Source organism: Plasmopara halstedii (genome assembly GCF_900000015.1).
Source record: "Plasmopara halstedii genome assembly, contig: Scaffold_3060, whole genome shotgun sequence".
Classification (NCBI taxonomy): Eukaryota; Oomycota; class Peronosporomycetes; order Peronosporales; family Peronosporaceae; genus Plasmopara; species Plasmopara halstedii.
In genome coordinates, this window is record NW_020189964.1 from 1,419,621 (window position 1) to 1,435,126 (window position 15,506).

At 42.9% G+C, this 15,506-nt stretch overlaps 3 protein-coding genes across 3 annotated transcripts; 1 reads left to right on the forward strand and 2 right to left on the reverse strand.

Moving 5' to 3' along the window:
- Positions 1–962: 962 nt before the first annotated feature.
- Positions 963–1,201, reverse strand: PHALS_06797 (uncharacterized protein; the record flags this gene model as incomplete). Its single annotated transcript, XM_024720149.1, has 2 exons — positions 963–1,093; positions 1,168–1,201. The coding sequence occupies 2 exons, from the start codon at positions 1,199–1,201 to the stop codon at positions 963–965; spliced, it is 165 nt and encodes a 54-aa protein (XP_024585376.1).
- A 9,302-nt stretch (positions 1,202–10,503) lies between these two features.
- On the forward strand, positions 10,504–13,674 carry PHALS_06798 (gtpase activating protein; the record flags this gene model as incomplete). Its single annotated transcript, XM_024720150.1, has 1 exon — positions 10,504–13,674. One exon carries the CDS (start codon positions 10,504–10,506, stop codon positions 13,672–13,674), a length of 3,171 nt encoding a protein of 1,056 aa, XP_024585377.1.
- A 710-nt stretch (positions 13,675–14,384) lies between these two features.
- Positions 14,385–15,267, reverse strand: PHALS_06799 (uncharacterized protein; the record flags this gene model as incomplete). The annotated part of the gene is made up of 4 exons (XM_024720151.1): positions 14,385–14,640; positions 14,717–14,742; positions 15,051–15,078; positions 15,155–15,267. 4 exons carry the CDS (start codon positions 15,265–15,267, stop codon positions 14,385–14,387), a joined length of 423 nt encoding a protein of 140 aa, XP_024585378.1.
- Between the last annotated feature and the right edge of the window lie 239 nt (positions 15,268–15,506).

A 15,506-nucleotide genomic window follows, 5' to 3' on the forward strand; every position in this document is an offset into this window, starting at 1 on the left:
TTAGTCATTCCGAGGAAAGAAAATGAACAAATCATGAATTATTCACAAGGATACAAAGTCCCACAGTATGAGTTCGTTGTAAACTCCGGATTTAGCTTATACTCTCAATAATATTCACTGTAACACGGTACGTTCCGCTCCCGGTATCATCATACTAATCATTATTTCTGTCAGTGAGCTAACATGAGCAATCCAAAACACAAAGTTTCGTATTTTATTAAAACATCACGGCTGCTGTGGTGAAGTGAGGGCATATGTTTCGCTTTGCAATAGCACTGATTTCTCTGGCTAGCTTTGATATTTCTCTCAGGTAAGGTGCCCAAACAAGCTTAGAATCCCTCGGTAATTATGTACAAATAACTACTTTAGCTTAAGCTGGTTTTGTTAGATATTACTTTGAGATAGTTTAACTCAAAGGTAGATACAGTGCTCATCAAAGAGCAATGTGTGTAATAAGTGTGCTCTGCTTTCGCGTATTCGAGAAATGCTATATACTAGTACAATTATTCAGTATTTCGATATATAATTCGACCACACGGTGTAAGGGATACATATCCCATTATGCTATAAGGATACCATACATTATTCTCTCGGACTTCAAAAAAAGCTCGGAAGTATGATGGTAGAGTATCACAAAGGATTACATATCATATTGCAATATACGTATTATATTACCGTATCCGTACAGACTGCAATATTAACCTCAGACTATAAGCAAATCACTGTAGTACTGAGGCAAAGGTTAATGGTTGTGTATCATTATTGGTAATTATCGCGAATTAAGGTTCGTGGGAGACGCCGGCTGCTTGTTTTATGCATTGAATTAATTGGAGTTCTATCATCTCAGATAACGAGACATATACCTAAACACATTTCAAGATAGCTACAACGTTACAAATATCACTCTCGATTTCTATTAACAGAGAATTTGTGATATAAGCGGGCTCGCTTTGACGTCGAATTTATCGCGTCAAGCTGAGTTCCTTGACGCGGATTCCAATTATATGTGCATGATAACCCGGATACAGCTGGTAGCACTGGAAGCACTCGTCAATTCGACTACCGAGTTGATATTCCCATATCCGCTCTCGTGCTGTTTCGAAATATAATAAGCTTCAGCGCTGACTTGGATCTAAGAATAGCAGCATTGGCGTCAGAGACGATCACCAGCTATGAAAAATGCACTCATAATGACCCCCATGGGTGTCACGGCCCCACGTCTATGAAAGCACGATCAACTCTCACATCAAGACAGGTGTTGCTATATGTCAAACCTTTTTACTATTATGCCGATAAAAATATATAGATTTCTGGAACAAGAGATTAAGACAGCTATGTTTGCCCTGTCCAGGCGGAACCGCAGCGCGTCGCTCTAGCGGTCTCCAAGCTAGGACGCCAAAATGGGTACCGTTTACAGTAAGTATCGAGATGAGGCATATCATCGCAACAATATCTGTAACGATAAAGTCGCATGTTGTCGGGACTCCTTTTCATGGTATGTTAGTGGCCTTTATTGTTGTGCTGATAACTCTCACATCCGGGGGTGGTCGCAGCCCATTTTTGAGATAGACAACGGTTTTAGCATTATAGACGGTATCAGTATCGGTGCGGATTGCACTAATACCTTCCGCATCCATATACCGCTTCAGATAGTTTTAGACGTCCCCCCTTTTTAGGTATCGTGTAAGCCATGTCAAGCACTTGCTGTAGGGTTTTATTCATTACACTCGAACCCCGCTCTATCCGGCCCGGGGGGATTGAACCCTAGACCTCCCGATTCTAAAGTGAGCAACATTACACTGCACCACAGGATCAGTTAATTATACCACACTTTATCGTGAGTAGAGCTATCTTGCCGTAAGAGCCAGTCTGTTTCGGGAGGTTGAAACTTTGCAAGCATACCAGAGACGGTAGACTTTCTCATGCTTTGGATAAAAGAGTGATCTCTCTACTACCTAGCATCGCTTTGGCTTTTCAAGCATTTGAGCTCCACGTGTCTCCGTCTCTCCCCGTTAGAATATTCAGATGTCGACATCCTACGCCCACGCAAATTTGATCGACAGACCCTTCGTAAAAGATGTCGGGTCCGAGTTGGCGCAGGGCGGTCAACAAAAAATAAGAATCTAGTACTGTACTCGAGGTCAGCGGAACTCAAATATCCAAAGATGATTCTCTCCGTAAGGTGGGGAGCTTATGCAGCGGAGCTGTCGTAGCTAGAAAGCCAAGGTCACCGACCTTACGTTCTATACAAGAACCAGTACGTGTGCTGCGGATTGCAATCCGCATCCTCCAAGAGTTCTTAATACCTTAACCAAGGTAACGATGCTCTTCCGTTCAAAAGTGAAGTTATTATATTTGCAGCAGAGCCGCCTATATCTAAGACCTAAGATTTTCTAATTGATAGTAAAGCCTGTTTAATATTGGCAGTCCTGCCACATAGTGGCTTCGTATTACGGTGTAGCCACACAATTGTGTAATTACACTAACTTGTGAAATCTATACGTATGTACGGTCACACCATCTTGTGTGATCCCCCTTTCATACACGGGTACGTGTAACTCCGTTACAGCGTCTCAGTTCAGCGTTTCAGGATGTTCACATCATTTTGAAAAGTATTGAAATCCTTTTATACGAGCATTAGACAATCATGTACGATACGCGACTGCCAAAATAAAGAACAATTTGTCGGGGCATAGAGGTTGCCAAATACAGAAGATATATGAATGTGCTCATGATGGGCACAAGTAGAATTCTCGGGGACTCTTTCATAGTTTCCCGTAGCATTTCCGAGCTTTGCCCTGTCTAGTACTTCGGCCTGGATTTAATTTACAATGGTATTGTTAGTATGTCTCGACCGAAAAGCCACCAAGCATGGATCAACAGGAAGATAACTAATGCCACGTACTTCTCTCCTAAAAATCCTTTGTAAATCAACGACCAGCTATAGGGCGCATTGGGCGGGTATGAGGCCATAGTAGCTTTACTGCAATATATAAATTTGTTCAAATTAGTCAGCAACAATGGTGCTTTGAACATTGAGCAACATTTGAGACGGTAGCAGCGAAAGTGAATTCCAATCGCTATATATAGTTGGACATAGAGATCGCATACCGCGCTAACTTTGATGCGTCGAAAAAGAACGGCTGTAAATTGGGATTAGTTTCGATGAGTTTGATATGAGCATAGTGCGTAACAAGAGGTTAATTTAGCCATGACATGTCGGATCGGCTTAGTGCTGTGGGTTGCAGAGCTAAACTTATTTAGACTATGAAGTTTGCATGTCGCAAATGGATGTGTAACGGAGCAAGTATTGTAAAATTGTGTACTTTTGCTTGACACACTTGTTGCTGCTTCTAAGAAATCTGGACTAGGTCGATAAGCTTCCGTTGTTTTTGATAATAAGGAGCAGGTTGCAGAAGGACCAAGTGCAAGCATCGCTTGTTTGGAGCCTATAAAGAATTTAGCGCGGAATTTTCCAAACTAGCGTTTGTGGAAGCAAGGGTGGTCTCAATTTAAGGCCGCTGATATTTAGTGACCGAAAATTTGAGGGTGGCTACGCGAATAGGCTCGTTTTGGTTAAGGAAAGCTCATGTGGCCATTTATTCTGCAATGAAGTACTTTTGTGGAAGTGAAGCCTTTTAACAGATACAGATGTGAATTGACAGATATCGCGTGCGCTCTCGCCGCCTTAGTCAGAGTATAGTGAACGTTTAAAAAGAATTATACGCGTCATCGGGGGCAATAACAAGGTAAACTTTTCAGGAGGTAGGAGTCACCATGGCTAAATGGCGTCTGGCCCTCACTCGAGGCAGTAACTGATTCCGTGGATGGGTGGAGCTCGCACCGAGATGTCTCCCTTTCACCGTACCTTGTTTTATGAAGCGGAAGATGAGGCGCTGAATGCAGAGTACAGCTTTGTGTTAAAAGGGGCAGATGGGGTACTAAAAGTAGGCGCTCTCAGAGTGCAATCTACGGTTAAGAAAGGTCGCGCAAATGGTCTTCAGTGTTTTCTGTGTGGAGGTATTAGTTTTTAACTATTGCTATTCCTTCTGTATTGGTAGAGGTTTGCATGTTTTGCCTTTCGTGTAAGGTATTTTCGAGGGGAGCGTAAGATCCTAGAAAGTACACGGCGGCCAACCAGAGTATGAAATTCGCTGTACCTCGTGGATATCGAGTCGATGACATTTAGCTATATAGGAGAATCTCTATACGACTGACGGGGATCAACGAACAGCGTGGTCAATGTTAATGTTATTTCTCAGGCTTTGTGAGAGTGTAAGAAGTTGTGGTAGATCCAGGAGCGCCGTGCAATTTTGTTAAAAGCGCACACCACACAAAAGCACTATACGATATCAGTGCTGATTGCAACGAAGACATATTGAAAGTGCTGTTGAACAATCTAGTGGAGCTTGAACATGTTACAGCAAATAACGTTGCCTCGTCACTGTTTAGAATAAGATTTTTTAAATATGGCACTGCTGTAACGCCAAAAGCCATGGACCTATTGAGATTTGAAAGAATTGTATAAGACGCACTTCTCTCCTTGTGAAGCTTTTGGCGAACCATAATGCCAAATTAGCCCCTAAAAAGGAGCGCTTTCGGTGCGGACATGATGCTACGACAGCTTCTAAACAGGACAGCTATTGTCCGATTAGTCCAGCAATGGTTTTGCTCGTGCCTTGAGCAAAGATCAGAAGATAGAAGGACTGCAGCAGCGAGCCAAGGATTCAATATGAGACAAATGAGAAAGATTGTACATTACGGTATTCAGATTATATTCCTGTTGTCGACGGGAAAAACTCTACTTTGATGTCCCCGTATCGCGTTTCTGGTGGAACGATAAAGAGCAGCTGCAAATTATTGTCTTCTATCACTGGCGGTGGAGATTTGAAGCGACCGACCGTCGCAAAAAAAATTCACATCCACCGTGCGTGCTGTGAGCAATAATCTCAACTAGTAAGTAGCGACAACGATTGTATAAGCTACAAAAAGTTATCGGGTAGACCTATATTTTCGAATTTTCCGCCCAACATCCGTTAGAAGCTCTTATTGAGATATAAAAACTAGCCTTAATAATTATAAACCAAGAATTGCAGAACGGTGAAGCTACCGACATGGCTCGGTTTGGACTGAAGGAGGAGCCGAGGTGCCTTCCGGCATGATTGAATGTTTCGTTGAAGACTCGTGCCAAGAACTGATTGCAAGGAGTAGAACAGCTATATCGTCAAGGCCTTATCAGGCCTACTTTATACTCTTAAGGAGGAATAATACGACTTGGTGATTGCGCGAGTTTCTCTCGGTTAGGGGAGTATGCCATAGCTTTGTTTTGGTTCTGGATTAAATATTGCTTCACACGGCAATATCCTTCCTTTCCAAGTACAAAGCGAGTTTAGCGAGAGAGGTTGAATCTTTCTATTCAGGTTCTACTTTTTGTGCCACGCTGCTAGCAGCAAATTGCGCATGCTTGCGTTAAGTAAGCCATAAATTCAGCACATACGCTATCTCTCCGGATAGATAAGTTACAGAACAGCATGATCGGCTGTACTTATTTTGAAGCCGTTGACCTGGTTGACGGGCGGATAGAACTGTTGATGAGATAGCGGTATAACATTTTTGCGGTATGTACTCCGGAAGGAATTCTCTGGGAGTGGTAAAATATACCACAAAGATATGTTAATGCGTCGGCGACGTGTAATTTCTAGTGACACGGCTGTTTAAACCAGAACCTGACTATGCAGAGTCCTATTTCGGCGATATATTCGTCAACCGTCGGACAGAGCACGGAGAGAAAGATGTAGATAGCCACATTAGACATTTGCGATCCATGTTTGAGTATAAACACTCCAATAAGTTTACCAATACAGACAAGTGTGGCATTAGCGTCGACAAGTTTCTGTAGTTGATCAGTACCCCTGTCGCAAAGCAGTTAAAGAAAGTTGTACGAACTGGCCACCTATTGAACGAGATACATAACTTTACAATCTACAGATAGGTAACCTGACTTGGTATTCTTCTTTGAAAACGTTCGCATTGGATTTGGTGCATATCAAAGAGACGACCTATTAGGCTGTGAAATCAAGCCTCCTACACATCGAAATTGAGTCTTTCAATTTAAGAACATTCATTTCATTCCGTTTATGTTGCTTTCGCTTGATCATAGGCTCTTCGTTATGCAAATGCCGATATACATGAACGTGTGGTCGTGTTTAAGTCTCGCCAAGCGAGCTGTTGAGAAGAAGTTTCTGTTCAAGACCAGAAAGCCTTGCGACAGAGCGTCACATTGTCAAGTTCCCAGTGTACTCTCATGGCTCGAAGCTGCTTGTAAACAACACAAAACATTCACAGCGGTGTCGTCACTACATCTATCACAGAAGATAGCAAGTTTTATTCCTGTTTGCCGTACATATTGTTTTGGAAAAGTTGCAAGCGGGCTGGCTTAGTGGCAGTATATGTATTTCGTGTCGCGCCGACATTTTATTGCCCATGTCATCATAGTAACGTCGTCGATTGGTAAGGCGATACGTACAGCGTACGGGTCATACCCAACATGCGCTGCGTCAATGAAAGCTATGTGCAGCAAGAAAATAAGTAATTTAGCTCACATAGTTTTTCAAACACACGATTACACGTTTGCACTGTTACCCCATCAACCAAGTTTGCTGTATCATTTGGCAAGCCTATTAACTCCAACAAAGTGTTGGGGGTCCATCAGTAGAGCTCTCCTTTTGGGATTCAAAAGACTCGCCCGAAAAACCGTATTGTGTTTGTTATGGTTCGTCCGAGCAAGATGGATACTCTCGTTGCTGTCAGCGATACTATGCAAGGTGAAGATATAACAAAGTTGCTCCTCGACAAAATGATTTACATCACGCCTAACCGGTAGCCATTGGATCAAGTAGTGATTCGCGTAAAGCGCAAAGTGCGGCAAACATTACTCAAGGAGCTCGAACCAATAATTGAATTTTTGACCGCTGACAATTCGCAATCCAGATTGACATTGTGAACGGTTGGCAAACATTATTCAAGGTGCTCGAAGGTTGAAGGCTCCAGCCACTGACCATTCGCAAGTAGATGGCCAAGCTGAGCGAGTGAAGTGCAATATAGAAGATGAGCTCTGAAGCACTAACACTTGAGTGAGTAGATACCACTCATTGAGTCCAAACTGGCTTTACTCCATCCTTCACGAACAGATTGGAAGACTCTATGTGCATCTGACACTACCACAAAGCGCAATCATATTTTAAGAGGAGGATTCGGCGATCTTATTCGTCTTGCTAGTATCAACCCGGCTAAATTCGTCAAACTCAATGACTTCATTCCAATAAGATTTAGTGTCATGTGCTGGGTGCACGATCCTTGGCTGAGAAGTAGGATGCGCGAAAGCAACACGTTGATGCAAGAGGCAGGCGAAATCAAATGAAATGGGATGAGATAATTGCACTCAATGACTGCAGTTACCCTACTGCATTTACAGATTCTGTGGTCTATCAGACAACTTGGGAGCACGCCACGTTGCACCATTTACGATTGTGGCGAAAATGGTATTGAGCTATGTACCTTACTTTTTCTAAATTGAATGCAAATACACTCTTTCTTATATGAGTGCACACCAAAGCCACACCACTATCTCGCTTTTACGAGCATGTCGAATGAAAGCGCTCTGTTGAGGCGAAAAAGCGCCGCTGACATACTTTTTAGCAAAGCTTTCCTCTGCTCTGGAGAGGCAAAAAAATCCATAATCGCTGAGTGCACACAGTGCGATGGCGTACCCAAAGCTTGCATCCGAAATCTGACCCATCTCACTATTAGGCTAATGCCGAGACCCTTGGAGAGGGTCGACGTGCCGCCACGACCAATATAGTCCAGGAAGTCCAAACACGGAATAGGCTTTTCAACCAGCGCTGCTCAATGGTTAACTTCTCGTGGAACGTTTGGTAAACCAGGGCTGCAACATAAATCGGTAGAACGACACGAGTCACCTCGCTCTGATGCTCGCGGAAGCTGGTGCCACATTCTGATGAAAGACTGCGCCGGCGCCGTTGCCAGTTACTAAGTGGAGCATGTCGGCCTTCATCCTTTATAGAGAAGAAGCAGGGACGATCAGCGGAGCGCACAGCACACTAGCGATTGGCGCTCGACCATGCTATAATCATTTCATTGAGTCGGTAGCTGTAATGGAGACGAGGGAGCTGTTACATCTTCACACCATCACTCGATTATTCGTATGATTTTTAGTTGTAAAATCCAAATATATATAGTAGCAAGAACTGGAGGTGATGGGATTTTGTCTCAGCATCCGCGTCTTAATTTGCACTCCACGAAGTCATGTATTGATTGACACTCTATTTGACGCAACACTAAGGATGTCTTACAAAACTATGAGAGGGTGAAGGGGCGCGCTCCGCGTAATCAGTGCGCGAACTGAAGACAATACTGATTGGCAAGTCGGCACTTCCACTAGCATTCAGAATACATTATAATTTCATCATGGATGATACGGTTTTTTTAAATTGCTTAATATCTAAGCGCTGGCGGTTCTTTTTCGAGGTAATGATCTGTGCGATCAGAAGGACCTCGCGAAACGACTTTCGGTGTTCAGTTTAGCCTCGGCGCGAAAGTTCTTACATCAGCGTGGCGGACAAGCTTTGATGGATTATTCCATGATCATGATGTGATGAAGTGGGTAAGAGCTAGTGTGACTCTTGATATTTCAGATTTCAGATGGATAAGATGGTCGATTTGCACCAGGACCAGCTCGTTGTTGACAGGCTGAACATCATCACGAGATTAACGGCAGGATATCGCAACAATGCCGTAGGAAATGGGCGTGAAGTACCAAGCGTATGCAGAGGGTGGGACGAGTGCAGTGTTCAGATCTTAGTTGGGTAAAATATACCGATATACGTGCTGTATACTATTGCGCAGGGTGCACCTTACGCGGTCATTTAGTTGTTTAATGTAGTATTGAGCAATTTTTGCGCAATAATTCGCATAAAATTAACAAACAATTGTGATCTAATAAAAAATCGAAAAACCAGTACTGATGAATTTTGTGGTCGATTAGACTCTCAGAGAGTGGTTGGTGGGATACGTGGACTATAAGCCTCTCGTCAAGCTGTTTAGATAGCTTTATTTTAAGATTTAGCATAAGGTTTGCATTTCGTATGAAATCAGATAGAGTACATGTCACTCTTGAAAACCGCATATCAACATAGTAAACTTGTTCGTCTAGAGACTCTCATCCTCGCTCCTGGTAGGTTATATGTAAAGGGGTTACACGAACCCTAATAACAGGGGTATCTGTCACACGAGATGTGCATGGTGTGACCACACATCAAACAAGAATACGGTACGGGGCTAGGTAGCCAGTAGTTATGCATGTATTCATATTTTACTATATATATTTAGTATATTTAGGAAAATCTAACCTTTAGAATTAGGATTAAAAATCAGTTTGGAATTTAAACGGAAGAGTCGATTAGCCTTGGGAAGGCAAAAATTACTCTTGGAGTAAGCGGATTGCAATCCGCTAACTCATACTTGGCTCTTGTAAAGAACGAAATGTCGATGACCTAAAGTACGCTTCCTCAAGCGTTTTGCTACGGCAGCCCCGCTGCATAATACGAAATCATCATTTGTTCGTTTGCTAACGCGAACCTTTTCCGTCGAAGCTATCGTCGTGTAAGAAGCACGGCAACCTGGTTGTACTATTTATAATTTTGAATCATGGTACGTTTCCATGGTACTTCTGAGTGTACATACGCCATAATAAGGTGCATACCCTGCCACACCTCCACTTCTCTGGGGTAATTCATCATGATGACTGCTGCAGTGTTCACTGGGAGAGGTTGTTCATAGTTTGAGCAAGTGGCTTGATTAATGGGTCTTAAAGCTTTGACAGATTTTAATTGGCCACGCGAGATACATTGCTCTTTAGAGAAAAAAGGGAGCAGCACCTATGTAATCTAGGGTTTCGAGTCAGCCATAACATTAGCTGAAGCTGTTTTAACGTTGTTTTGGACTCATTCCAGAGTGCGAGGCGTCTTATATTGCACAAGTGTACATTGCAGAATGTGATTCTAATCGAATATTTTGCATTACAAGATTCAAATGTTTGACACACTCACAAAAATGCGCAGCAGTCACAAGATCGCCGTAAAAATCGTGATGGCGATAGAGCTTTTAAACTGCCCAGATTGACAACTATGGCATTAGCTTGAATCTCCACAACGTAAAGAGTCTGCGGTATATCTTGCCACCTGCAGTCGTATTTACCAGAACATTTTTTTCACATTATGCGAGATTTTTCGATTTGTATCACATTCTGCAGCTTACCCATTTCACAAAATGATAGTTTTAAAATGCTGTCGGACATCTCACTATATATCCCAAATCATTACTCCAGTATATGTAATAGTTTGATGCAGCAATCAATGACTTACCACACGAATATTAACACAACCGCTTTCGAGTCCTTATACACATCAAGCCCTTGATCGGCGTATGAAGGTCGCATGGAGCCAGCTACAGGAAGAGGCACGATGTCTGGCAGAGGAAGTTGGACGATCTGGCCGTGAGCACCATTCGCTGACCAACAATTGCGCAGTTTGGGATGCGATTCGCGCGCACGGTGTGCCTTCAGAACATCGCGAGTGGGTGTGGCCAATTCTGCTTCACGACCAAAGTATCAGGGTGCAGCGTCAGCATATAAACAATGACTATACGTACAGTCAGTTACTAAGTGAATGGACTGAAGATGTACAAGAAGCAGATGTAATTAGTATACAGGAACAGGCACAGGAGGAGGCCCTCGAGAGGTTTCATCACCTCAATCTTTTTCAAGAGCGCAAAATTCGCCGCATTCTCTTAGCCTATGCCAGGTCTCAATGCTCGTTTCACTATTGTCATGGTATGGTTGATCTGTGTGTCGTTTTAAGTACTTATCTCGCGGAAGAAGACGCTTTTTGGAGTTTTCGAGTGTTCTTGGAAATACTACTACCCAAATACTTTGATGAGTCCGTTGTGGATTTTCATACAGACTGTCTTGTATTGCAAGAGCTACTGCGAGTACATGACTCAGTGCTATGTGAACATTTTGCAATGCTGGGCGTGTCCATCCAGCTGCTATGTACAAAGTGGTTTTTTTCCTTCTTTGCCGAGTCGATGCCATTCGAAGTTGTGTGTCGCCTCTATGACATTCTATTTGTAGATGTGTGCAGTCGGCGTTTGGGTTTCAAGGTCATTTTCTCGACGTCACTGTCAGTTTTATTGTACCTAAGCTCAACGCTGGTAGAAATACAGGATGTTAAAGTTGTGCTGGACGTGATTAATGAATTCTGTTTGACGACTCTGAACGAGTACTCGGTAGCCGAGTCTTTCCTGGATTTGATTTATTTTATGCATGAGCGTATTAATGATGAAGACTTGGCTACACTACGTCAAAAATATCGAGCACAGTTAGCACAGGAAGAAGAGCACCGAAAGTGTGCCCAACGAGAATTACATACGATGAAGAGCAGCAAAACACAAAAAAATGTAAAGCAAGAATTGGTGGAGAGGCCATATCATTCGCGTAAAGCTAAGCAGCATGGTATCGAGCTACTTATCAAGTGGAGAAAACATGTTGTTGATGCAGCTGGTATGCCTACCAGTCAAGACAAGAATAGAGCTAGTAATTATTTAAGCCGTAGTGACTCCAGTGGAAATGCTGGATGTGGCAGCAACAGTGGTACACGCAATAGTCGACAAGGGAGCTCACCATCAAGCAGCGGTGGTGACGATAATGGCGATGACGACGATAGATGCGAAAACGATGATAGATGCGAAAACGATGATAGATGCGATGACGATGCCGAAATTGGAATTATAACGACACTGTTAGAAAAAGAAATACCAGATCGAGTATACAGAAAAAACAGCAAGTTCAACTGTCGACGGCCACGAAGTTCGTCTCCGGTGCGCAACTTTTCGTTTCGATGTACCGACGGAGCACATAATTCGATTTTGTCTCGTAGTGTGACTTTGCCGAGCCCAATTCCTGGCAATGCATTGTCAACGAACGAAAGCGACGATGCAAGCCAAGTCATTGATTATAATACAAAAAATGAGAACGATTTGTGGGAGCGGCTACGGTCATCAGGAGCGTCGAAGGATGTTATCAGACACAGTATGAGCGGTGTACCAGATGCCCATCGATCATGGATTTGGCCCATCTTGATTAGCCAGCTTTCAGTGCCTTCAGATGTGTCTCGAGCTCTTTCGGATGCTAGAAATGATGATGAGGAAGTACTTTTAGATCGTGAGACGGTAAAGTCAATTGAAAATGACATACGGAGGACACGCAATTTAGGTATTGATCAAGTGATTCCAATGCGTCGAGTACTCACTGCATTTGCTACTCGCAATCGTCGCGTTGGGTATTGCCAGGGTATGAATGAAATCTTAGTTGTACTTTTGCAGTATTTGGATGAAGATCAAGCTCTTCAAGCACTCATTTTATTAATCGAAGTGCTTTTGCCTGCTTATCATGTGGACTCAATGATTGGACTGCACACTGATTGTGCTGTCATGAATACATTGTTGCAGCAAAATGACATCGATTTGCATGCTCACTTAAGTGAGTTGGGGCTGAACATGGAGATTTTGTGCACGAAGTGGCTTGTGACTTGCTTTCTCACATCGCTTCCATCCTTTTGTGGACTGAAGGTCATTGACATGCTTTTAGCCCGCTCCAAAGAAAAGCAACGCGCATCGCGCGTACTTCTTGGGGTAGGAATGTCAATTTTTTTTATTTTGCGCGATACCTTGTTAGATGCTAAAGATGCAGGAGAAGTGCTACTGGCGATCAACGAGTATTTTGCGCAGGAAATGACGAAGACGACGGCTGAAATGGATAAGTTTCTACACTTTTGCCTGATTATCACAGACCAACTGGAACCGGACATTGTGGAAGAGTTTCGGTTGATCCATAAAGACGAAGTGATGGAACGGTTTGCGGCATTTGAAGCCAAGAAAATCGAGATGCGACATCAGCTTGAAGATGCAAAAATGAAGCAGCGCAAGGTTGCTAGTGCACCAGCATCGCCTTCAAAGGCAGAGCGTCTCACTACCATTTTAGCATCAAATGTTATAACGGGTAAGCCTTACAGCAATAACCCGGTCTCGGGGCTGTCTGCTTATATTAGTAATCCTTTACGCGGCAGTGGACACAGCAAATCAGCCTCAACAGATGCAATTGAAGATAAAAAACGTCGCAAACGCTACAAACGTGTTGACGTTATTCAAACCCACCACAGCTTTAGCGAGGATATCGAGAAGATGGAAGACCAGCTCGAGGACTTGACACATTTATTACTTCGAGGCAAAATTGACGAAAAAGAGCATTCATGTATTAGAGCGCAAATAGTGCGGAAGTGGTGTAAGGGTATGAATTCACCACAATCTGCCATGGTACGCGTCCAGTGCGTCAAACACTTTTATTGCGAGCGTAGCGGCGGAGAAGGATTTACGAGCAGTACTCCTGGATTACATCAGATGGAAGGCCCGGTGCGAAATAGTTTTTCTGATGAGGCAGAAAACGCTCATCGTGGGAGAAAAGGATCAATATCGCTTTATGGACGTATGAAAAAAGCGCAAAAAAGTGCGCTTGCTATATTCAAATCTACCTTTGAATGAATTTGTCTGTAAGGCATGCATTGAACAAACTATACAAAATGGACTTCCCATGTTTAGGAAGACATTTATTATGAGAAGCTGTCAGAGCGTGCGATGGCAAAGCATGTGAAATACCCATCAACTTGATTCATCCTGATCAGAAGGGTTTTGTCAGAGGTCGCTCCATTCATATTGGATGTCAACATGACGAAAGGACACAACGGCAGTCCAATACAATTCACTGCGCTTGGCAAGTCGGGTCTCGCAGGCTACTCTAGTGGTCAACACCATAATATCGATCATATTCAGTTGGTGACATCTCCGTTCGGTTTATGCAGGTGCAGTGATCCAACCGGACAAAAGCTGATGGAGGATCGGCTTTTGACGTGTACGTACTTGAGAGGTTAACTTCTTTTAAAGTCTTCGAGTTGTGACTCGAAGTATTTAAGTCTAAACCTTTCACCCTGATTACAACAATGATGCTAGTCGAAGACTCTGCTTGCCGGTGAGTGCTTAATCTACACAGTGTTACTGAGTGGTTTTCAATCAGATTTTAGTAACCATAGTCCCCTGAACAGTTTTTGCCACTCAAGACTTGATACAGAGAGGCAAGATTGATGGTTGGCACTGATGAAAACCTTGCAGATGGGACCGAAAAGGACACAAAGAGAGTTGCGCTGATACTCAACTATCCAACATTAGAACAACAACCACGGCATATGGAATCACTGTCAATGAAACAGGTCAAACTGAAAAAGAACAGGTGCTTCTGGAATACGCATCGCTCCGTGAAAGGTAGCTCTCCAGGTCAGCACTAACATCACAGTCATAATTTTTCTTCGGGAGAGCCAGTCTTTATTGTCTTCAATGTTACTGAGGTGCCTCACATCATGCTTTAATTGCGAGAGGCTGGAGATTTCTTCTTGGAAAGTATCTTGAGGTGGCATGAGTTCGAGTGCGGCCAGCATTGACGCATCCACTTCAAATCTAGCAGTCGTGTTGGAATGAGTCCATTGACAACAATAAAAGAAGCACCATAGAAGCCAACATTTCAATCACAAACCTGAAAACTAAAACTTCGCTGGAAACCTTGAAGTCGCTAACAGTGCAGTTTCAGACAACGCAATTCATTCTGGGATCAAACTTTACCGCCGCAAACTTGCGGACAATCCTTTCAGGCTTTAAGAACAAAAGTGAGCGATGAGCTTCATCTTGATCTCAAAATTAATATTTGATTCGTTATGAGATATAGTTAAGCTGTAACTTCCCGAACACCTCGATGAAAATCAAAATTAGCACCACCACATATAATTAGATTTTCGCGACACCAAACATCGTTGAGCCTATACTGGTTCTGCGTCTCCTACGTTTTCTCAATGGTATTTGTGCTTGCTGACATCAATACGCGTCCAGCGTTCATTTTCTCTTTTAGGCGCGCATGCACACAATAGAAACTTCAAAATATCTAGATCAATGTAATCCCTCTGCAGATTAAGTATACTCGATCTCATTCATGCCATAGTCTATCCGGACAGGTTTGCCCACCTCCTTGCACATAGAAAAATTACCAAACGCAAAATATTTGTTGTACGATTCCTCCAGAAGCAGTCGCATTGCTATTTAAGGATAAAATTGGGTATAACAAATACCAAATATAAACATTCTACCATAATCAATAACCAGAGTGTGAGATAAAAGGAAGAATAAAAAAAATGCCGCAACTTTTGCCATATATACAAAAAAAATCCCAACTTCTCAAAAAATAAAAAAATACCCCAGCACGTAAATTATCACGGGGGAGCCGTAATATTACACAACAGAAGATGTATTGTATTAGGAATGAATTAGCATAA